Source organism: Trichomycterus rosablanca, chromosome 14 (assembly GCF_030014385.1).
Source record: "Trichomycterus rosablanca isolate fTriRos1 chromosome 14, fTriRos1.hap1, whole genome shotgun sequence".
Lineage (NCBI taxonomy): Eukaryota > Metazoa > Chordata > Actinopteri > Siluriformes > Trichomycteridae > Trichomycterus > Trichomycterus rosablanca.
Genome location: NC_086001.1, coordinates 13,230,592 through 13,254,676, shown reverse-complemented (window position 1 = coordinate 13,254,676; position 24,085 = coordinate 13,230,592). Strand labels below are relative to the sequence as shown.

Sequence of the window (24,085 nt, the reverse complement as noted above, 5' to 3'; positions counted from 1 at the left end):
CATTTTATATTATTTCTATTATATATTTAGACACAAGGTCCTTAACCCTAATTGCTTTAATTGTATTCAGCCACAAGTCTAAGTGTACACTGTAAGTGTAAAATGTTTTTTTTATTACAAATCATTTAATCAGTTTAACAGTTTGAGAAAACAGTTGAAGATTTAGAAAAACATTAAAAACCACTGGTACGATTCTGATCTGAATCAAATTGCCTTTGTGGAGTCATTTTCCTGAAATAGAGTCTCCAATTCCCAATGCCTAGATTCGAAGTTTCGACTCATTTGGGAATCGACTCTCAGCTTTACACTGCAGAGCAGACATGCAAACAAATGTCGGAGCAGACTGGTGTGATTTTCTGTAGCTGTAGCTGAGACCGCTAACCAGCGGAATAAACATTATTCTGAGAACTGAACCCCTGTACATCGTTCTTATTACCATGACGGATGACAGCGAGTGGGTGGTGGAGAGTATAGCGGGTTATTTGGGGAGTCCGGACTGGATCATACCGATCACTCAGTTCATGGAGAACAAATGCTCAGGTACGTTAGAGCTGGGCTGCGTCCCAAACAGACTCTACACCAAATAGACAACAAGTGAAGTAGTGTTCATTATCTGTTAAGCTTTAATTTATACAATGATCTGTCTGTGTCCTAAACCGTATTATAAACTAATAAAATACCAGTGACGACGTTACTGTTTTGAGCATAGAAAAACGATTTGGGACACAGCAGGATATTCAGGTAATTTACAGTAATCATGAATTTAAGTATAAACCCAGCTCAGCATGTACTAATTGTTATTATGCTCCTCTGTGGTTTACATTTAAACCACAGGATCACAGACAGCAGCGCTGCTGGTGTTTTTAAATACCATGTCCACTCACTGTCCACTCTATTAGACACCCCTACCTAGTTGGTCCACCTTGTAGATGTAAAGATCGCTCATCTATTTCTGCTGTTTGAGTTGTTCATCTTCTAGACCTTCATCAGTGGTCACAGGACGCTGCCCACGGGGCACTGTTGGCTGAATATATTTGTGGTTGGTGGACTATTCTCAGTCCAGCAGTGACAGTGAGGTGTTTAAAAACTCCAGCAGTGCTGCTGTGTCTGATCCACTCATACCAGCACCATGTCAGTGTCACTGCAGTGCTGAGAATCATCCACCACCTAAATAATACCTGCTCTGTGGGGGTCCTGACCATTGAAGAACATTGAAGTATTAATATCTTATTATGCATGTTGTCTGCTTCTGTTTTTATTGTTATCATTTGATATGAATAAATTTTATGAGTGTATTTGTATCAGTAAACAACTCGTTCAGGACCCTTTAATGATTCCCAAACAGATTCTGCACCCACCTAATAGTACCACAAGTGAAGTAGTGTTTATTATCTATTAAGCTTTAATTTATACAATGATCTGTCTGTGTCCTAAACCGTAACCCAGTTTACTAAACAGTATTATAAACTAATACAATACCGGTGACGACGTCACTGTTTTGAACATAGAAAAACGATTTGGGACACAGCAGGATATTCAGGTAATTTACTGTAATCATATATTTAAGTTTTAACCCAGCTCAGCATGTACTAATTGTTATTATGCTCCTCTGGTTTACATTTATGTTCTGACATGTTTGGGCAATAACATTGGCCAGATTACATTTATAAAGTGAGAATAAGTAAACAGCATCTGCAGCAAATTATTGCAGATGTTGCTTTCAATGTTATTAACCTGTGGCATGTGCTAAAGTCTAAACACCTAACTATTTGTAAACTGTTTAAACCTAATTTACTTAATAATTAAGGCAGGTCATGTATGGTCAATATAAATTTCTAATGACAGTAGCCTAGTGGTTAAGGTACTGGACTAGTAATCAGAAGGTTGCTGGTTCAAGCCCGACCACTGCCAGGTTGCTGCTGTTGGGCCCTTGAGCAAGGCCCTTAACCCTCAATTGCTCAGACAGTATACTGTAACTGTAATGTAAGTCGCTTTGGATAAAGGCGTCCACTAAATGCTGAAAATGTAAACGTAATAAATAACATAAATTCTTCGAACAATGTGCTTACACCACAACAAAAACCCTAAGCTGTTTTAAGAAGATAAGAGGATATCCTTTATTTGTCTTATATACATATACAGGTGTACAGGACAATGAAATTCTTTCTTCTCATATCCCAGCTTGTTTGGAAGGCCTTGCTCAAGGACCCAACAGTGGCTGCATAATGACCTATAGGTTATATATAGGTTAATGACCTAAAATAATGCCAGTTGGTACCTACAATGCAGGGTAAGGCTATAAAAGATGTTAAAGTTCTTTCAGCTCTCAATTTATACTGTCCGAAATGTCATTAGGATGTGTAGCAGTTGAGGAATTGTCAAGATCTAGAAGACTAAAAAACTCTCAGAAGTGCATGTACCCTAAAAGGCAAAGAAAACCCTTATGACGGCCAATATGAGTTAGCAAAAATGTAATTTAAGAAACATCTGTTTTAACATACACTGATCAGCCATATAAATAAAACCACCTCCTTGTTTCTACACTCACTGTCCATTTTATCAGCTTCACTTACCATATAGAAGCACTTTGTAGTCCGTCTATTTCTCTACATACTTTTTTTTTGTTTGCTATCGCACTGTTCTTCAATGATCAGGACCACCACAGAGCAGGTATTATTTAGGTGGTGGATCATTCTCAGCACTGCAGTGACAATGACATGGTGGGTGGTGTGTTAGTGTGTGTTGTGCTGGTATGAGTGGATCAGACACACAGATCAAATACAGTGTCCACTCACTGTCCACTCTATTAGACACTCCTACCTGGTTGGTCCACCTTGTAGATGTAAAGTCAGAGACGATCGCTCATCTATTGCTGCTGTTTGAGTTGGTCATCTTCTAGACCAGAGGTCACTAACAGGCGGACCGCGGTCCGGATCCGGACCCAGAAGCTGTCCCATACGGACCCGGACCTACAGCCAAAACAGAAAGTTATTATTTGAAACCTGACGGAGCGCTTCTATTTTAACCGGCGCAGCTTTTGTAGTCTTTACGGTAGCGGTTTAGCGGATGAGAACCAATCACGTGACACCACTCAGCCAATCAAGTCTGTGCATTCCAGCCGGTAAACACTGCGACTGCAGTGCAGACAGTTGAGAAAGTTAGAGGCGAGTTACATGTGAAAAGACGGTGGAAAGAAAAAGAAAGATAGCGAATGTAGATACAGACAACTGTGCAGGAGAAAGTTGAGAAAAAGACGAGTGAGACAGGAGACAAATGGCGCTCTCCAAAAAAGAAACGTGTACAGCTAAAATACAGCATTTAATCCGTGATGGAGAGACTCATTTCTGTTCTTACTTCCCACTGGAGCACAATTTATTTTTATTTTCTCTTAATTTGATAAGAGAAAGGTTTTATAAGGTGGGGTGGTCCGGGTCCCCTCTGTGTGTGCATGTTCTCCCCGTGTCCGCATGGGTTTCCTTCGGTGCTCCGGTTTCCTCCCACAGTCCAAAAACATGCAAGTGAGGTATTGGAGATACTAAATTGTCCATGACTGTGTTCGATATAACCTTGTGACCTGATGAATCTTGTGTAATGAGTAACCACCGTTCCTGTCATGAATGTAACCAAAGTGTAAAACATGACGTTAAAATCCTAATAAATAAACAGACATTTGATTTGACAGTTATTGATAACATGCAGATGTTGATACAACTACTAGGCTACATTATACTATATTGTATATATGTTATAGTGGTTAAGGTACTGGACTAATAAACAGAAGGTTGCCGGTTCAAGCCCCACCACCACCAAGTTGCCACTGTTGGGTCCCTGAGCAAGGCCCTTAACACTCAATTGCTCATTGTGTTCCGCTCACTGTGTAAGTCGCTTTGGATAAAAGCGTCTGCTAAATGCTGAAAATGTAAATGTATATATATATATATAGTTAAACATTCCGGACTATTCTCAGTCCAACAGTGACAGTGAGGTGTTTAAAAACTCCAGCAGCGCTGCTGTGTCTGATCCACTTATACCAGCACAACACACACTAACACACCACCACCATGTCAGTGTCACTGCAGTGCTGAGAATGATCCACCACCTAAATAATACCTCCTCTGGTGGTCCTGTGGGGGTCCTCACCATTGAAGAACATTGAAGTATTAATATCTTATTATGCATGTTGTCTGCTTCTGTTTTTATTGTTATCATTTGATATGAATAAATTTTGAGTGTATTTTGTATCAGTAAACAATTCTACTTTATTTTTTAATAAAGTGTAGGACCTGTTAATGTTTTTTTAAGGTTTAAAATTGCTTGTTTAGTGTATACACTGATAAGCCAAACATTAGGACCACCAGCCTAATAGCAGTCAAAACAGCTCTAAAAGAGTCCTGTGGTATCTGGTACCAGGACATTACCAGTAGGTCCTTAAATCTCTCTGTGTTCACAAACCATTCATACTTACTCGGCCGTCCACATGATCTTGTAAAAAACAGGATTAATCGGATCAGTTGACCTTCCTCTATTGTTTCCATCTCGGTTTATGGTGCCTGCGTGCCCATTGTAGGCACTTTTGATGGTAGACAGGAGTTAGCATAAGCACTGTGACTGTGACTATACAGTGTGTGTTTAACTCATCAACAGTATTACAGTTGTCTCCAATTTGAGCCATATCTGCTCTTCTGTTGGTCAATACCAGACACCATAAATTTCAACATGAAATATCTAAGGTTCATCCTGTCTGCAATCAAATAAAAGTCAAAGTTGCTGTCCCAACTTTTTTTGATTTGGGGTTGTAAAACATCCGCTGACATGATTTGATTCCAAATATTTTCAGCATTTCATGTCTTCCTTAACAGGCACTAATACTCCATGTGTTGAAACCCCTAATTAAAGGCATCTAATTAAAGGCACCCCTAAAAAAAGTCTCTTTTTGTGAGTTTGCCTGTTATCTGTCTAGACAATGGACACTGAATGATTTCTGTATAGGTGTCAGTTGGATTGTAAGCAGCTTAGTTTGTGGTTGAATAGGCCGATACGTGAGTGACAATCCTTTGCACATCCGTTGCACATGTACGCTGACGACTGCAGATGAGTGCTAGTTTTCATAGCTGTCTTTCATGGTCGCATGGCACTAATTCTGGCATCAGTGAGTCTTGGCTGCCCAACAACCTGTCGTCAGATTGTGACTTATGTGTTTTCAGGCCACTCTCAGTGAGTACTCACCACAGCTGCCAATGAGCACTACTTGCTCCTTCAGAGTTACTACAACACAGTCATCTGGCCATAACAGTTTGGCCCCTTTCAAAGTCACTCAGGTCTTAATGCTGATTATATCTGATGCATACAATGCTTGAAAAACTAACATTAGCTCACTGCATAATATATCCATGACACAATTGTCACAAAATAGACATTACCATCCAAATTATTGGGGTCTAGTCTTAATAGTCTGGCTTATCAGTGTATAAGGAAGAACCCTAGGTGATTGAACCATGCAGATGGACTGACTATACCTTCTGATTTATGCTCCCAGTAATAACAGTACAGCATTTTCTTTTTGACACATGACCTGTTATAACATTAGGTATTAACAGTGGAATGTAAATGTATAGTTAACTTACATTTAACTTTAGTGGGGTCAGTTTTGATAGATGACTTGAATACAGTTAGAATGTTATTAGCTCACTGTGAACATACTGATGGATAATCCTCACCTGATTGTCATCTAATTTTGGCTAATTTGGTGTGCTAAATTTAGAATAAATGCTTATAGGATGTGTTTATTTTCCCTCAGTGTTTGACGAGGAGGAGGAAAATAAATTAAGCTATACAGAAATCCATCTGCAATATAAGCAACTGGTAAGTAGCAGCACATTATTAATATTTAGTCAATTTCTTTATCCTAGGTTGTTGTGTCTTAAATGCCACACATTATTAGCATATACTATATTATATACTGAAATACTGAACTCTAATAATTAACTTGTAAAACGTTGTTTATGCATGAACTAAACTGTCTTTCAGGTAGAGAACCTGTTAGAAAGCTATATGCAGGAAGTGGGTATTAGTGAACAGCAGTTTTTGGCAGCATGTTCATCTCCCTTTGCCAAATCGAAAACTTTGCAGGTGAGTTCTTCTCTTGTCAGATTGTGAGTTCATGTCTTTTTTGTTAAACTGAGTGTGCATCTTGGTTTATGCTTTGTAAGAAGCGCTGCAAAAACATGTCTGGATTGAGGTTTAAAGAGCCTGGATTGGAACGGCTGGAGGTGGGGTAGTAATGAATGAAAACAAGGTAGAACAATACTGTGGCTAAAAAGCCACGAACAAAAAGGCAATGTAAAAAAAATACAAAGGAAACAAGCTTAACAGAAACATACTTAAAACAAGAAAAAGATTAATTTAAGTTTAAATATGTTAATAAATATTTAAGTTGTCACTGGTGTATGTTTAACCTAGCCATTAAGATCTAGCATCCACCTTAAATTGCCCACAGAAACACCTTGCCATGTTATAAGGAAATTCCAAAAAAGCTGAGGAAAATTAGGACTCCACCAAACACCTCCTAATAGAAGAAATTTGTAAAGATCCCAGATCCCAGAAAAACACAAACATTTGAATAGCCGCAAAGGTCTCCAGACTCAGCTAAGTTCAGTGTTTATGACGTCAAACTACAATGAAGGCCAAAATGGGATGCATGGTAGGGTGTCAGTGAGGAAACCACTGTTCAATGTATCTGTTGCGTATTGAAGTTTAGATTTATGTAGATGAGATCATCCCTCACATTTTAAGGCTTGTTTGGTCTGTCAGGAAATGACTTCATAGAGAGACATATTATTATGTGATTTTTCAAAATTAATCAAAAATTTTATTTTCAAAAATGCCCCCAGCAGTGAACAGAGTGTGGTAAATGGTAACATGGTAACATTGAGATTCATATTAACTAATGCAGTAAACAAGTGCTGCTGTTTGCCTCTTGAAATCTTATGTGGATGAGTGAAATGGATAATAAATGGGTTTTTTGGGCTCATGGCTTATCGCCAGCATGTACAATGGGCTGTGCTGTAATAGGGTGAGATAAAGCATAGTTAAGGTTACTCTAAGGGGAGCACACTTCACAAAGATTCATCAACACATATATTTATAGTCACCTAGTGTTGGGTGATAAAAAAATACCTAGGTTACCTGTACAGTAGTATTTATATAACAGACTCAGCACTTACAGTGACAAGCTACTGTACTAATTTTTTGTGTACTAATGTTTTTAATTAAAATCATCGCATTGTAACTACAGTGGTACCTTGTAACTCAACATCCCCTAAACTCAAAATCTTTGAAACTCTGCGCACTTCGTAGAGAAATTTGCACCCTTAAACTCAACGTTTCCCTTAAACTCAACGTGTTCAATTTGTTTTTTAAAAATGTATTTATTTAATTTCAGATTAGTAATGAACGGTCGCTTTGTTCAGCGCTCAGCTTGATGGGTGGGGTAAAACGTCATCAAAGTGCAAATATAAGACGAATCTGCATTTGTATTGGTGGAGTCCTAATAACTGTCAGATTTAATCTGTGTTTAACTGGATTTTCCTCACTGTTTCACTTTTAAACTTGTGTTATAGCTCGAGGTTCTGAGAAATTGTGAGAATCAACTTTTTATTTCAGTGTTTTTATATTATATTTGTGTTATTTTCAGTGTATAAGTGCATTATTTTACATTAGCCTAAAATATATGCAGTTCCAGGGACCATGAAATGCATTAACAGGTTTCCCCAAACATCCTTATGGGAAAAAATACCTTGAAACACAACGCCTTTTAAACTCAACGCCACTCCCACAACCAATTGAGTTAAAGGTTCAAGATTCAGACCGCTTTAGTTTAACATTTTATGTTGATTTGATTTTGCATGGATATAATGTCTATTTTCATGCATGAATCTACACGTGATCACCCAAAATCACAAAGTGTAAACATGTTTTTAAAATAAATTAACAATTATGACTTTGTAAAAACCCATTTGGCAGCAAATTACATCTGCAAGTAATTGGATGCATTTTACCAAGCTGTACACACATTTATTTTCCCTTTGTTTTCTGTCATTGTCCTTTACATTCATCATGGCAGATCCTTTCAAGTGTCATCAAATTGCATAGCGAGCATAAGTGAACCGCCATCTCAAGGTCTCTCCACAGATTTTTGATGGGGTTTAAGTCTGGGCTTTGTCTGGGCCACTCACAGACATTTAAAGACCTGCCCCTAATCCCCCAAGTCCCTGCATTTGGCAGCATTCATTTATCCCACCTGCTCACTGACGCTGAGAAGCACCTCGTAGCATGATGCCACCATCATGTTTCACCATAGGGATGGTGTTAGCCAAGTGATGAGCAGTGTCTGTTTTTCACCAGACATAGTGCTGGGTGTTCTGCTCCAAGTCTTCACAACGAGTCCTTCATATACTCCAACTGGATAACATGTGCCTTTTACTTAATAGTGGCATCCGTCTTGTCACTGTGCTAAATGCCTTTTTAATGAGGTACAGCAGATGTGGTTCTGTTCAACAGCCTCTCCCATCTCTGCACAAGACTTTTGAAGCTTTTTATAGTGACCGTTGGGTTCTCACTTACCTCCATGTCCAAGGTCCTTCTTGCCTGGATGCCCAATTGGTAGTCCAGCCAAATTTAGGCAGATTTAAGGTGTGCCAAGCTTTTTCAATATTAATATTATCAAGGCCTCTGTGGTCTTTACCCTGATCTATGACTTTCCACAATTTGATTACCGAAATCCACAGACAGTTTCTTTAGACCTCATGACTCAAGACATTTTTGTTTTGACAGTGTGAGCCCTTATACACCAGTCAGCCATAACATTAAAACCACCTCCTTGTTTCTACACTCACTGTCCATTTGATCAGCTCCACTTACATTATAGAAGCACTTTGTAGTTCTACAATTACTGGTAGGGTAACTGGTAGGCAATTCAATGGTCAGGACCACTACAGAGCAGGTATTATTTGGGTGGTGGGTCATTCTTAGCACTGCAGTGACGCTAACATGGTGGTGGTGTGTTAGTGTGTGTTGTGCTGGTATGAGTGGATCAGACACAGCAGAGCTGATCGATTTTTTTAACACCTCACTGTCACTGCTGGACTGAGAATAGTCCACCAACCAAAAATATCCAGACAACAGTGCCAAGTAGTCAGCGTCCTGTGACCACTGATGAAGGTCTAGAAGATGACCAACTCAAACAGCAGCAATAGATGAGCGATCGTCTCTGACTTTACATCTACAAGGTGGACCAACTAGATAGGAGTGTCTAATAGAGTGGACAGTGAGTGGACACGGAATTTAAAAGCTCCATCAGCGCTGCTGAGTTTGATTCACTTATACCAGCACAACACACACTAACACACCACTACCATGTCAGTGTCACTGCAGTGCTGAGAATGATCCACCACCTAAATAATACCTGCTCTGTAGTGGTCCTGTGGGGGTCCTGACCATTGAAGAACAGGGTGAAAGCAGGCTAAAAAAGTATGTAGAGAAACAGATGGACTACAGTCAGTAATTGTAGAACTACAAAGTGCTTCTATATGGTAAGTGGAGCTGATAAAATGGACAGTGTGTGTTAAAACAAGGAGGTGGTTTTAATGTTATGGCTGATCAGTGTATATGTATGTGCTTTTTCGAGTTCTAGACACAAAATCCTACAAAACCAAGTCTCTTAGCTTTCATACACAGGTGTGCTCTCAAGAAATTTGTTCGTCTTTGGTATAATTAATTTGACAGAAAAAAATGGGATCTTTTAGCATAATGTATAGATGGGTATTTCAGAAAAAAATGTTAAGAGTCCTGATTTAAACCCAACTGAGATGCTGTGAAGGACCTAAAACGAGCAGCATGTGCCTGAAAACACATCAGTGTACTGGACTAATTGGACTAAATTTTCTCCACAGTTAATTCCTGTTAAAGGTGCTGTGTGGTGTTTCATCAAAAAGTCTTTTTAAACTGATGTTTTGTATTTAGATTGAAATGTCACACACTACACTGTTAACAGCAGCAGTGAATGCACAGTGACCTGCAATAATCCCGATTATATAATGACACCAAACTTGGTTCACGTCAGTGTTAAGGTTAATTCATTTACTTTTCCCCTATTTTCCAGACTCTGTTTCAGCCGGTGGTGGCCACAGATGACTTTCAGATGTTTCGCTCATTGATGGTGCAGAAGAACGTGGAGCTGCAGCTTCAGGCCCTGCGCGTCATCAAGGAAAATACTGGTACTCAGTGATCACAGTTTTGTCTCACTTAGAATTGTTATTACCATAAGGGTTACTGTGAATCTATTGCCCCCTTTGTGTGGTGTGTAAATGATTTACAATTGGGGTGGCTTTGTGTACCTCTGTCAGGTGCCCTTCCGGACTGTTTGACTGATGGTGTGGATGTCATGAGCGAGCTGGAGCAGCAGGAGATGCAGATTCTGCAGGAGGTTCTCAAGTATGTATTCTTCCATACCTAATTTAGTTGTTGTCTGCACATCCAGAGTTTTTATTCCCACAGTTATACACTTTTTTGAAATTGTGAATTCAGTGTCATGTGTCCAAGGCAGCAGTTCTCTAATGAAGCCTGCAGTAACCCAGCGTCTAATGAGATTGGTGCCATTTACACTAAGCCAAGTCTATAAGATCTGTGTGTCTATGGAGGCTAAGCGCCTTAGGGTTTCAGTAACAAAGTAGCACAAGTGTAAAATATTTTGCACTAAAAACAGTTTCTCATTGCTGGATTTAACTTTATTTTACTTTCCTGATTGTTGTCAATCCAAACGATCAAGAATGGGTCAACTCGAAGAATGCACTAGCAAATAATTTAACACTTTAAAAATTACTAAATAATTGAAACTGTTTAGGTATGCGTGGCTCGGTGGGTAGCACTGTCGCCTCACAGCAAGAAGTTCCTGGGTTCGATCCACAGGCGTGGCGGTCCGGGTCCTTTCTGTGCAGAGTTTGCATGTTCTCCCCGTGTCTGCGTGGGTTTCCTCCGGGAGCTCCGGTTTCCTCCCACAGTCCAAAAACATGGAGTCAGGTTAGCTGGAGACACTGAATTGCCCTATAGGTGAATGGGTGTGTGTATGTGTGTGTCTGCCCTGCGATGGACAGGTGCCCCGTCCAGGGTGTTACTGTGTGCCTTGCGCCCTTTGAAAAGCTAGGATAGGCTCCAGCACCTCCCCCTTAACCCTCATCGGATAAGTGGGTAGGAAAGTGAGTGAGTGTTTAGGTATGCCACCCTCTACTGTGTCTAATATTATTAAAAGAAATTATTTTTAATTTACATTACTGCTTTAAAACCGCATATTAAAACTGGATCAATTTTCCACCAACCCGGTTAGTGAACTTGATTTTGAACCGGTTCGGCATGTTTCCACCAAAAAAAAATAAGGTTCACAGCTGGCACCACAGAATACTCAGTTTTTCAGCGCGAACGGTGATGTCATCTGTGGGCGTGTTAAGCTGTACAGGTTTGGGTGCTTTCACAGGAGAAACTGCAAAACCGCTTTTGCTCTGCTGTGCCGTTGTTTCCTGTGGAGCTTGACGCTGCACTTCCATCTTTTAAAGTTCACCTGACTGAATTTTAAGCCAGTTTTCTGCTGATATTTTCGATGCGCCTTTAATGAGACAAACTGTTTGATATGACTCGGTAATATCAGTACTTAAAAACGCTTGACGTGAAAAAGATAAGACCAAGAAATTTTGGCAGTAAAAAGCACTTATAACCAGTAATAACTGAGAGATATTTAGTCTTCCTGTGTCGACTTTTAATACATTAAGCCACGTTAAGCTTCATTTGTTTACGTTAAGCTTTTTCGACTCTCCTGAGAAGCTAATTCTCAGCACCCTTAGCTGCATAACACAAGTTTAAAAGTAAAACCACCACAGTGAAGTAAATACATCTAAACACTGATATATGGACACTCTTAGAGTGGATTTGATGGTTATTTTACACAAATAGATGTTTGTATTGTCGAACACTGTAGTCATGTTTTACTGCACCAGTCAAGCCAAGCGCTGAGCAAAGTGTCTATTTGTGCCGATGGTCACGGTGAGCGAAGCGCAAAATGCTTAAATATGTCCTTGTTAATTTTTTGTTATTATAAAGATGTGCAAGTGTAATGTTTGTGCAATTTGGGTTTGTCAGTGACAATTTAACTGTTTTCTGTACAAGGAGGGAGATTTTAGCTGGCATGCTAGTGGGTTGTATCTCCTCAGCTCATTGGTTTGAATGACCTGAGGCTAACTGTGTTAGCTTAGTAAGATAAAGCTGTGTGATGACGTAATCACCGTAATTGCAAAATAAACTGCCAAATAAGTTAGATGTTATTATTATTAGAAGAATCCTCTGTACTTAGGTAGCTGCTTAGGTAGGCAGTGGACAGCAAGGTAGCTCACTAGGTTTTCAGACAGACCCAGTGTGTGTGTGTGTGTGTGTGTGTGTGTGTGTGTGTGTGTGTGTGTGTGTGTGTGTGTGTGTGTTGTTTGTTTGTGTGTGTGTACACGTGTACATATGTATATACATGATACTTCCTTTGTTACATGCAGACGCTCGAAGGAGGAGTACGAGGAGGAAATAGCACGCAGAAAGCACTTTGAGGAAAAGGTGGGCACCACATCCACCAGCTCCTGTGAGGATCCAGTAAGAAATGGTACTCACCCCCAGGCTACTGCATACCCACCCCAGCTAATCAGCATCCCCAGCAATGTAAGTCACAAAGAACGTAGCTCTGTCAGTGTTTATGCAGTCTTTATACATCCAAACTGGTTTTATTCCTCTGCACAATCTGATCTAACACAATGCACAGTAGAATCCTAAGGTTAGAAAGTGGAATTGTACAGAAAAGCTTGATGATCTGGGTAAATAAAAACAGTGGGTTAGGTTTACACAGACAGTAGTGTTAAAGATGATATTGAAGCAACTGTGATCTTTTAATTATATATACTGGTGCTGGTCATAAAATTCATCATGAAATCATGAAAAAGTTGATTTATTTCAGTAATTCCATTCAAAAAGTGAAATTTGTATATTATATTCATTCATTACACACAGACTGATATATTTCAAATGTTTATTTCTTTTAATGTTGATGATTATAACTGACAACTAATGAAAACCCCAAATTCAGTATCTCAGAAAATTTGAATATTGTGACAAGGTACAATATTGAAGACACCTGGTGCCACACTCTAATCAGCTAATTAACTCAAAACACCTGCAAAGGCCTTTAAATGGTCTCTCAGTCTAGTTCTGTAGGCTACACAATCATGGGGAAGACTGCTGACTTGACAGTTGTCCAAAAGACGACCATTGACACCTTGCACAAGGAGGGCAAGACACAAAAGGTCATTGCTAAAGAGGCTGGCTGTTCACAGAGCTCTGTGTCCAAGCACATTAATAGAGAGGCGAAGGGAAGGAAAAGATGTGGTAGAAAAAAAGTGTACAAGCAATAGGGGTAACCGCACCCTGGAGAGGATTGTGAAACAAAACCCATTCAAAAATGTGGGGGAGATTCACAAAGAGTGGACTGCAGCTGGAGTCAGTGCTTCAAGAACCACCACGCACAGACATATGCAAGACATGGGTTTCAGCTGTCGCATTCCTTGTGTCAAGCCACTCTTGAACAAGAGACAGCGTCAGAAGCGTCTCGCCTGGGCTAAAGACAAAAAGGACTGCTGAGTCGTCCAAAGTTATGTTCTCTGATGAAAGTAAATTTTGCATTACCTTTGGAAATCAAGGTCCCAGAGTCTGGAGGAAGAGAGGAGAGGCACAGAATCCACGTTGCTTGAGGTCCAGTGTAAAGTTTCCACAGTCAGTGATGGTTTGGAGTGCCATGTCATCTGCTGGTGTTGGTCCACTGTGTTTTCTGAGGTCCAAGGTCAACGCAGCCGTCTACCAGGAAGTTTTAGAGCACCTCATGCTTCCTGCTGCTGACCAACTTTATGGAGATGCAGATTTCATTTTCCAACAGGACACAGTGCCAAAGCTACCAGTACCTGGTTTAAGGACCATGGTATCCCTGTTCTTAATTGGCCAGCAAACTCGCCTGAACTTAACCCCACAGAAAATCTATGGGGTATTGTGAAGAGGAAGATGCGATACGCCAGACCCAACAATTCAGAAGAGCTGAAGGCCACTATCAGAGCAACCTGGGCTCTCATAACACCTGAGCAGTGCCACAGACTGATCGACTCCATGCCATGCCACATTGCTGCAGTAATCCAGGCAAAAGGAGCCCCAACTAAGTATTGAGTGCTGTACATGCTCATACTTTTCATGTTCATACTTTTCAGTTGGCCAACATTTCTAAAAATCCTTTTTTTGTATTGGTCTTAAGTAATATTCTAATTTTCTGAGATACTGAATTTGGGGGTTTCATTAGTTGTCAGTTATAATCATTAACATTAAAAGAAATAAACATTTGAAATATATCAGTCTGTGTGTAATGAATGAATATAATATACAAGTTTCACTTTTTGAATGGAAATACTGAAATAAATCAACTTTTTCATGATATTCTAATTTTATGACCAGCACCAGTATATATATATATATATATATATATATATATATATATATTAGGGCTGTCAAACGATTAAAAATTTTAATCGCGATTAATCTCAGAGTTTCATATAGTTAATCGCATTTTTAAAAAATCTGTGTAAATGTTATAGAAAACAAGGATTTTTAAGTGAAATGTTACAATTAAAATGGTGAACACATTTTATGCTAAATGTACTTATGTTAAAAACTGCTGGGACAAGAGAAAACTGTAAATGAGTTTTATTCACTCACATACTAGGCAGTAATACTATCCAGCAGAGACCCTTGACTTCGTATAAATGTCAGATTGTAGGTTAAAATTTCTCCATCAGCAAACATTGTGAGTGTGTTTTGACCCTTTGGGGCTTCCATAGTGCATGGAATAGCATGCTTGGCTAACGTAATGACTAGCTGTTTGCTATTCGGTACCGTAACAGAAGAAGTAATAAAGTGTTCTGCTCCCGACAACTTGTGAATATACCGTGTATTTATTTATTTATTAAGCAAGTGCATCACTACAATGCTCGGTTACATTATGTTAACAAACCGCAAATGAAACAAACGGTGGCAAGTCCGACGTTAAAACGTTGGTGCACGGTCAAGTCTCAACATGAACTACGGATGACTCGCAGGGCCAAATAGAATTTGCGTTAACGGCACTATTTTTTTTTATCGCGTTAAATTGAGATTGCGTTAATGCGTTATTATCGCATATATATATATACTGTATATATACTGTATATATATTTATTTTTTATTTTATTTATTTTTCCTAGTCTTTTAAGAAAGATTTTACAGGATTCTTGTCAGGCACTTACATTGGACGAGAAGTCTTTCTATGTTCAGATTTATCTTGACATAGAATCTCATCTTTGTGCACAGGCCTTGTCATGTTTAACATGACAACAATTTGGGGCAAGCTATTTTCTGTTCAATGAACTGCTTTATCGTGGTTAGTGTCACACCAGGTCTAAGAATCACTGGATGCAAGGTAGGAACACCCTGGATAGAGCGTCAATCCAGGCTGAGCGGCCACATGAACAACGATTGGCCTGTTATTCAGATATGGGCAGGATTAAGCCGGAACGGGGTCTCTCTCTCTCATAACTAATGCAATTATGACCTCTGCTGGCTGATTGATGGTGCCTGCACAGAGATGAGAAAAGAGTGCCGTCAGGGTGTGTCTCTCCGTACACAGTGCTGAGCTACACTGCACTCGTCAAAGTGTAGGTGATAAGATGCATACGGCTGCTGCCCACGTGTCGGAGGGGGCGTGGGTTAGCTTCGTTCTCCTCAATCAGAGCAGGGATCGGCATTGGTGGAGAGGAAGCATGAGTCATTTGCTGTATTGTGATGCCTCTGAGGTTTTCCTGCATTTTGTTGCTAAACCCACATATTGTGAGAAATATTGTGTATCATTAACTTGTTTGTTTTTGTACATTAATCTTCTATCACAGAAAGAGGAAAAGGAAGGAGAAACAAGGTCTGCTGTTCCTGACAATGTGGCACAAAGTTCAAGCTTTACAGAGACCAAGAAGCTTCCAAATGTTCGGGCACCAGTCAAGGGTCACGCTCCCCCACAGGTGCCAAGGGAGAAGAGTGCCAACCATGCAGCAGAGAGCTGTTTAGAGCAGGCACGCATGGAAGCAGGCATCTCCAAACCTTTCAGTGTAAGTACAATTACTGCAGGCCAGTTTATCTTTAGGCGTGATGAGAAGTGGTGGTGCTACACACCATTACTATTGAGGACTGTCTAACCATGACTGACAAATCAGTTTGAGGTTGTGTGACTCAGTTTACTGCAAGATTAAGTAATCTGATTATTGGGTTTATATTCACTTCAGTGATCTGATCATGGGAAACCTTAGAGTTTACATGAGCTACTCAGTAATTAGCTCATCGTGTAAACAAATGATCTAAGCAGCCACATCGTAACTGAGAGATGTTGTCAAAAATAAATATTGCATATGTAAACATGGTGTGGTTTCAGTTGGAGTTCAGTTGGATATTTTTGTAGCGTTTCTGGTTACACATCAATAATTGACTTAAGACCAGGTTCTTGCTGTAATCTGATTATTCATGTGGCTGTGGTAATCAGTAATACAAATACAACATCTGTATTTCTGCCCAGTGTTTGTTTTACACAGCTCGTTTATACAGGCATTCTGCAACTGTGCTTGTGTGAGAAAACACCGCAGGCTACATTCTAATAAAGTTCTATGAAGCTCTGGCAGGCTCCTAAAAAAACATAGGTAACAGGGCACTCGGGTGGCGCAGCGGTCTACTATGCTAGCCCACCACCGCTGAGATCCAGGTTCAAATTAAATAAATTGGCTAAATTTACAGTTCATATGAATTGACTTACTGGTATATATTTTATATAAAGATGCAGTTTACTAGCCTTTGTAAGAATAAGTAAAGATAACTGCATATATACACTGATCAGCCATAACATTAAAACCACCTTGTTTCTACACTCACTGTCCATGTTATCAGCTCCACTTACCATATAGAAGCACTTTGTAGTTCTACAATTACTGACTGTAGTCCATCTGTTTCTCTACATGCTTTTTTAGCCTGCTTTCAGCCTGTTCTTCAATGGTCAGGACCCCCACAGGACCACCACAGAGCAGGTATTATTTAGGTGGAGGATCGTACTCAGCACTGCAGTGACACTGACATGGTGGTGGTGTGTTAGTGTGTGTTGTGCTGGTGTGAGCTGCTGGAGTTTTTAAATACCGTGTCCACTCACTGTCCACTCTATTAGACACTCCTATCTAGTTGGTCCACCTTGTAGATGTAAAGTCAGAGGCGATCGCTCATCTATTGCTGCTGTTTGAGTTGGTCATCTTCTAGACCTTCATTAGTGGTCATGGGGCGCTGTTTTTGGTTGTTGGACAATTCTCAGTCTAGCAGTGACAGTGAGGTGTTTAAAAACTCCATCAGCATTGCTGTGTCTGATCCACTCACACCAGCACAACACACACTAACACACCACCCCCATGTCAGTGTCACGGCAGTGCTAAGAATGATCCACCACCTAAATAATACCTGCTCTTTGATGGTCCTCTGGGGGTCCTGACCATTGAAAAACAGGGTGAAAGCGGGCTAACAAAGTATGTAGAAAAACAGATGGACTACAGTCAGTAATTGTAGAACTACAAAGTGCTTCTATATGGTAAGTGGAGCTGATAAAATGGACAATGAGTGTAGAAACAAGGAGGTGGTTTTAATGTTATGGTTGATCAGTGTATATGTATAGTTTAAAACACTGTTTTATATGCTGCTCTTATTGTGAATATTCGAATTCCAAATGCACCCTTTCCACCCAAGAGTTTGATTGATTTCCTTTTGTCTATGTTGGGTGGACAATTGTGTATATGCATATTCCATATTTACATCAGTAAATATAACATGCAGATGACTTTAATAATTATTATATAATGTAAAACCTGCATCCTGGTATTGGTAACTGAGTAGACAGGGATTCCAAAACGTTATCTTGTCTATCAAAGCACCTGGGGTGGACATAGTGCACCTGATGTGAACAATAATATACAACATTGTGCTATTTAATAGGAATCTGAAGCTTTACACAGGTGCTGTGACACCTCTGAGCTCGTTTTCTGTACCCTGTAGTTGGTTTGTTAATGTGACCAAACTTCCAATCCCTAGTATTTATGGTAACTGTACTAGTTCTCAAAGAGGGACTTGCTGTGTCAGTATAATCAGCATTTAGAATTCAGGGTAAATTTTGTGGGTTGTGTGTGTGTGTGTGTGTGTGTGTGTAGGATCTGACAGCAGCACAGCAGGAGCAGTTGCAGCAGAGAGCTGAGTATCTCAAACAGCAGAGGGACAAACTGCAGGCTTTAAAGAAAGAGCAGAAAGCTAAATCACCGACTATAGAGAATCCCCCAGCAGCCCCGGCACCTGCTCCCCCTAAACAGGTAACTGTTACTTTATAAAGAAGATTTCTCTTAAAAAGTGCTGCAAATTATATTACATGGTTCCATCTCAGTGCGTGTTCATAATGCTCCAAACTAAGCAAAAAAACTAAGGAAAGTTTATACTTTATTTTGTTGTTTTATTAAAGGTACTTATACATATTTGGGCGGCACAGTGGCTAAGTGGGTAGCGCTGTCGCCTCACAGCAAGAGGGTCCTGGGTTCGATCCCCAGGTGGGGCGGTCTGGGTCCTTTCTGTGTGGAGTTTGCATGTTCTCCCCATGTCTGTGTGGGTTTCCTTTTGGAGCTCTGGTTTCCTCTCACAGTCCAAAGACATGCAAGTGAGGTGAATTGGAGATACTAAATTGTCCATGACTGTGTTTGATATAACCTTGTGAACTGATGAATCTTGTGTGACGAGTGACTGCCGTTTCTGTCATGAATGTAACTAAAGTGTAAAACATGAAATTAAAATCCTAATAAACAAACAAACAACAAACTTATACATATTTGACTAAAAACATGCAGTTAATTGAGTAAACTGGGCAGCACAGTGGCTCGGTGGGTAGCATTATCGCCAGAAAAAAGGTCTTGGGTTAGAATCAGTAGTAGTAGTAGTAGTAGAACTTTATTGTCACTATAAATTGCAGCATGTACAATTACAGCGAAATTAGCCATCAACCTGTCCAGAACATTCAGTGACAAGGGAGAGACAGGACAGGAAGACAGGAAATAATGAACACATAGGGAAAGTAGGAGATAAGAAAAAAGAAAAAAAGAAAAAAAACCAGCAACCAGATTGTGTTCCCTTAAGGTAACTTAACTATGGTAACACGAAAAAAAAACAACCTTACAGCACACAAGCACATATAAACATAACATAACATAGTCACACAACCAGCCATGGGTTAGGGATTTGGGGATGTGAAAAAGTAACCACTACGGGAGGCAGCCATCCGGCGATTCGCAGCTATACCAGCGCGCGCTACGGACCCGTCCTACCATAGTGGTGGAATGAAGCTGAGAGTGGAGACGTTGGTTGGGGTTAGGAGAGTTCTGTCAGCAAGAAAAAGTCTGTACAAAGTTCGCGATAACATGGCTGTTTACAGCTCTTACTGCCCAGAATGAAAAACAGTCAGTGAAGGGGGGTTAGGTACGTCGCAGCAGGTCCTCTGGAGGAATTTACTTATCAGCTAGGCCGTTGCTGATAACAGGGGAGCCAAGAGCAGAAATGACTTGTTGTTTTGTCTGAGCACTAATAATGAGTGCGTCTCTGGTTTATCAATCAAATTGGGCAGTTTCTGGGGACCTTTGACAACTGACCCAACTCTTTTAATTTCCCGATACAGCAGGGCAAAGCCTAGTCCAATCAGCAAAAACCCCACAATCAAAGTTCCGAATAGATAAACATCCTCTACGTCCTCCAACGAAAGAGGTGCCAGGCACACGACCCTCCACTTCTCCCACGAGTCCATCGCGTATCCTGCCATCTGCGTTCCGTCGGGGCATGTGGGTTCCCCCGAACCCGAACTTCTCGATGAGAAGATGGTGTCAATAGCATTCAGAGACCATTTAACCAATTCCATAATTTGTTCTTTGAGGAGCTGTGCTAAGAAAATCTCTGTAGAGTAGAGTAGACGAGACAATACGATACAGTAGAAGCCAAGCAGGGAAGATAAGGGAGGAGGAGGGAAAAGTGCGTCCGTCTTCCACGAGAGCGAGAGCAGTCCGGTGTAGCAGTCAGGTGTAGCAGTCCGGGTCTCTTCTGTGTGAAGTTTGCATGTTCTCCCCGTGTCTGTGTGGGTTTCCTCCCACAGTCCAAAGACATGCAAGTGAGGTGAACTGAAAATACAAAATTGTCTGTGACTGTGTTTGACATTAAAAACTTGAACTGATGGATCATTCTTGTATAACCAGTAACTACCTGAAGGCGGCACGGTGGCTATGTGGGTAGCGCAGTCGCCTCACAGCAAGAAGGTCCTGGGTTCGATCCCCAGGTGGGGCGGTCTGGGTCCTTTCTGTGTGGAGTTTGCATGTTCTCCCCGTGTCTGTGTGGGTTTCCTTTAGGAGCTCTGGTTTCCTCTCACAGTCCAAAGACGTGCAAGTGAGGTGAATTGGAGACACTAAATTGTCCAAGATTGTGTTGGATATAACCTTGTGTACTGATGAATCTTGTGTAATGAGTAACTACCGTTCCTGTCATGAATGTAATCACAGTGTAAAACATGACATTAAAATCCGAATTAATAAGTAATACATTTATTGAATTGCTGATTAAAAATAGAACAATGAATCAAGTCAAATTTACAAAACAAAATATGAAGAAATAAAAAAAACCCTGAACAGTATATCAGAAGTAAGTATGTTTACGTGTCCTAGGGGCTGTTTAAAAAGCAAAAACCATAAGCGCCCTGACATGTTGGACACCATGTGAAGCACCCTTGACATTACTAACAGATAAATGATTCCCTGGTGAGATCTAAGTAGAACTTGTCTGTCTACTTTGACCATGAATTTAGGCCTTTACAGTACGGTCACGGTCAATAGTGTCATCCTGCACTCAAGTCCACTTTTATAAAGTCCACTAAATTGTAAATGCTAAATATTTCGTATCTGATAAGTTATACTGTAAAATTCTTGTTTATGTTCTATCCCTGTGGTAATCTCAACATTGTTTTCTTTACTCCAATGCAATTCGAAGGCCCCAAAAAGGCAGGGGGGCTCCACTAGTGTGAATGGCACACAGCCACAAAGTTCCAGCCCTGCTGCTCAGAAGGTGACCTACACAGTAGTATAGCACTCTCACGCTGCTTTCTCTCTCTCTTACGCATACAGAACCTTCTATAGATACCCCTTAAACCTGTGTGACCCCTGTATCACTGTTGCAATGTCTTACACTCAGTGCGTCTCTCAGTCTCAGTGAATAACAGCCCGACTCCACAGTATTACAAGTTTTGGCTTTTTCCTGCTCTAACACGCCTGACTCAGCTTGACAGGTAATTATCGAGTCCTTCATGAGCCGAGTCAGGCGTGAACTTCATCAGCAGGGAGAACTCAGAGATGAATCATCGCCAAGGAGCAACAACATTGTGCAGGAAACTGGGTCACCAGTGTGGAAGTTTTTATAGTTAAACATAATGAAATAAAAATCTGAAAATCAGGACATTTTTGATGCACTTCATGGTGTTTCTTTCTGTGTTTTTTAGTGCAGGGTCAAAAAATATATTCAACTACTTACATAATGAATGTGCTGATGTATAAAGTTGAATAATTCCTTGTTAGTGGTCAATTGACTATAGTTGGTGACTTCTCTGTGTACAAATAGGGCTAGTTTGACTGGACAGGTGGCACTGCAGTCTAATACTGTAGCCCAGCGATTCCCAACCTTTTTTGCATCACGAACCGGTTTCATATAAGATATAATTTCATGGACTGGTGGGGGTGGAGGGCTTTAAAATACAATAACAATACTACTCACAATTGATGGAAAATCAGTGGGAACCCTGAACTTTTTTGCTGCAATGAAACGCTACCACCTAGGGGTGATAGAAGACAATAACATCCAAAGTGTGTCTGAACAACAGGCCAATCATTGTTCACGTTGCCACTCAGCCCAGCCGGCAGGCAGAGCTGAGCCTCGATACGATGTAATTGAGATCCCAGCTCTGGTGTTCCAGCATGTGTTTTACCACTTCGCCACCTGAGCAGCCCTTTCAGCATAAGTTAACAATAATATAACAAACTTTGGATAAGGCCACTGTTCCATGAACTTCGGAATGGGTGCAGTCAAGCTAGCTATATTTATATGGACACAGAGATGTCAGTTGATAAAAATGACTAACAATGCTGTTCCTGGCCCAGACTACCATGAAATATTAAGTGTAAGCTTAAAAGTCTTGTAAATGTTTGATCTCGACTGAAAATACAAGTTCAAATAAAAACAGACGGGCCGCTCAGGTGGCGCAGCGGTAAAAACACACGCTGGAACCAGAGCTGGATCTCGAATACATCGTATCGAATCTCAGCTCTGCCTTGCCGGCTGAGGCTGAACAACATGAACAACGATTGGCCTGTTGTTCAGATATGGGTGGGACTAAGCCGGATAGGGTCTCTCTCTCATGACTAATGCAATTACGACCTCTGCTGGCTGATTGATGGTGCCTGCACAGAGATGAGAAAAGAGTGTTGTCAGGGTGTGTCTCTCCGTACACAACGCTGAACTGCACTGCACTGCACTCGTCAAAGTGCAGGTGATAAAATGCATACGGCTGCTGCCCACATGTCGGAGGGGGCGTGGGTTAGCTTAGTTCTCCTCAATCAGAGCAGGGTGCAATGGGGCAATTGAAAGCGCTAAAAGGGAGAACAAGGGGAGAAAATGCATGAAAGAAAGATAAATACATATATAAATAAAAACAGACAATCTAAAAATCTAATTACTTTAAATATTGCGGGAGGAATGCTTATTTTGTTGCAGCTGCATTAGTAAAACTGATATCTGTCTTGTTTGAAGGAGATCTCAGTGGAAGAGCAGAAGAAGCTGCAGAAAAGAAAACACTTGGCCGAGAAACTGAAAGAAGAAGTCATCAAAAAATAAAGTTCAGCATTCTGTCATGGATTACAGAGAAGGTGTCCAGTAACAGAGGTGGACTGAAAATGCTCCAATGATGGGGTTACGTGGACTTTTCTGAGTCAAACAAAACCTATATGGATGGAGGACCAGAGATGATTCAACATGCATGAACACACATCATTAGTCATTAATAATGTGCTGGCAATACATCGAGAACACATTCAGATCTATCACTGTATGTTCTTAAATAAACACAGTTTTATACACGGCCTGTCTCGATTCCTTTATTCTTCTCTCTTTATAAAAAGACAATTAATTAAGTAATTAATAACATTTATTCATGCTGTTAGCTTGGCACAGAAGTAAGGTTGGCACAGTGCTGACCTCAGCCCCACTGAACAGCTTTGGAATGAACTGGAACATCAGTTGGGGCTATGTAAGGGACAGTGGTAGCCTAGTGGGTAGAGCTTTGGGCTATCAACCGGAAGATTGGCGGTTCAAATCCAGGCTCTGCTATGCAAGCCACTGTTGGGTCCTCGAGCAAGGCTGCTCCAGGGGCGCCGTAAGATGGCTGACCCTGCGCTCTGACCCCGGGTTCCAAACAAGCTGGGATATGCGAAGAAAGAATTTCTGTCTGTATCTGTATATATGACAAATAAAGGATATCTTCTATGTTAACCAACATCAGTGCCCAGCCATCCAAAAGCGCTGGCATGCTACCCTTGGGTTCCAGGGTTCCAATGCACAGTGGTGTTATCACCCAGTTGGGTGTGTACATACATGCATCTGAGGGTGGGATGGCAGAGGCCCTGCGATGCATTGGTGTCCTGTCCGGGGGGTGTAACTGCATTGTGCCCAGTGATTCCAGGGAAGACAGACCCACCGTGACCCTGACCAGGATAATTCAGTGGTAAAACATAAAATGCAGGGGAAACATTTAAAATTCCATTTTGTCCTCCGGTATTTAAACTGCATTATCTCTTGGTGC

General features: G+C 40.7%; 1 protein-coding gene across 2 annotated transcripts; it reads left to right on the top strand.

Moving 5' to 3' along the window:
• The first annotated feature begins 283 nt into the window (after positions 1-283).
• Positions 284-23,363, top strand: cfap36 (cilia and flagella associated protein 36). 2 transcript variants are annotated; one of them, XM_063008482.1, is made up of 10 exons: positions 284-540; positions 5,798-5,862; positions 6,028-6,129; positions 10,160-10,274; positions 10,404-10,491; positions 12,588-12,747; positions 16,041-16,253; positions 18,375-18,530; positions 21,229-21,303; positions 23,038-23,363. In XM_063008482.1, the coding sequence occupies exons 1-10, from the start codon at positions 438-440 to the stop codon at positions 23,119-23,121; spliced, it is 1,161 nt and encodes a 386-aa protein (XP_062864552.1). In that variant the 5' UTR covers positions 284-437; the 3' UTR covers positions 23,122-23,363. The 2 variants fall into 2 exon arrangements, with proteins under 2 accessions (XP_062864552.1, XP_062864553.1); XM_063008483.1 differs by lacking the exon at positions 21,229-21,303 and having other exon boundaries at positions 292-540.
• Positions 23,364-24,085: the final 722 nt, after the last annotated feature.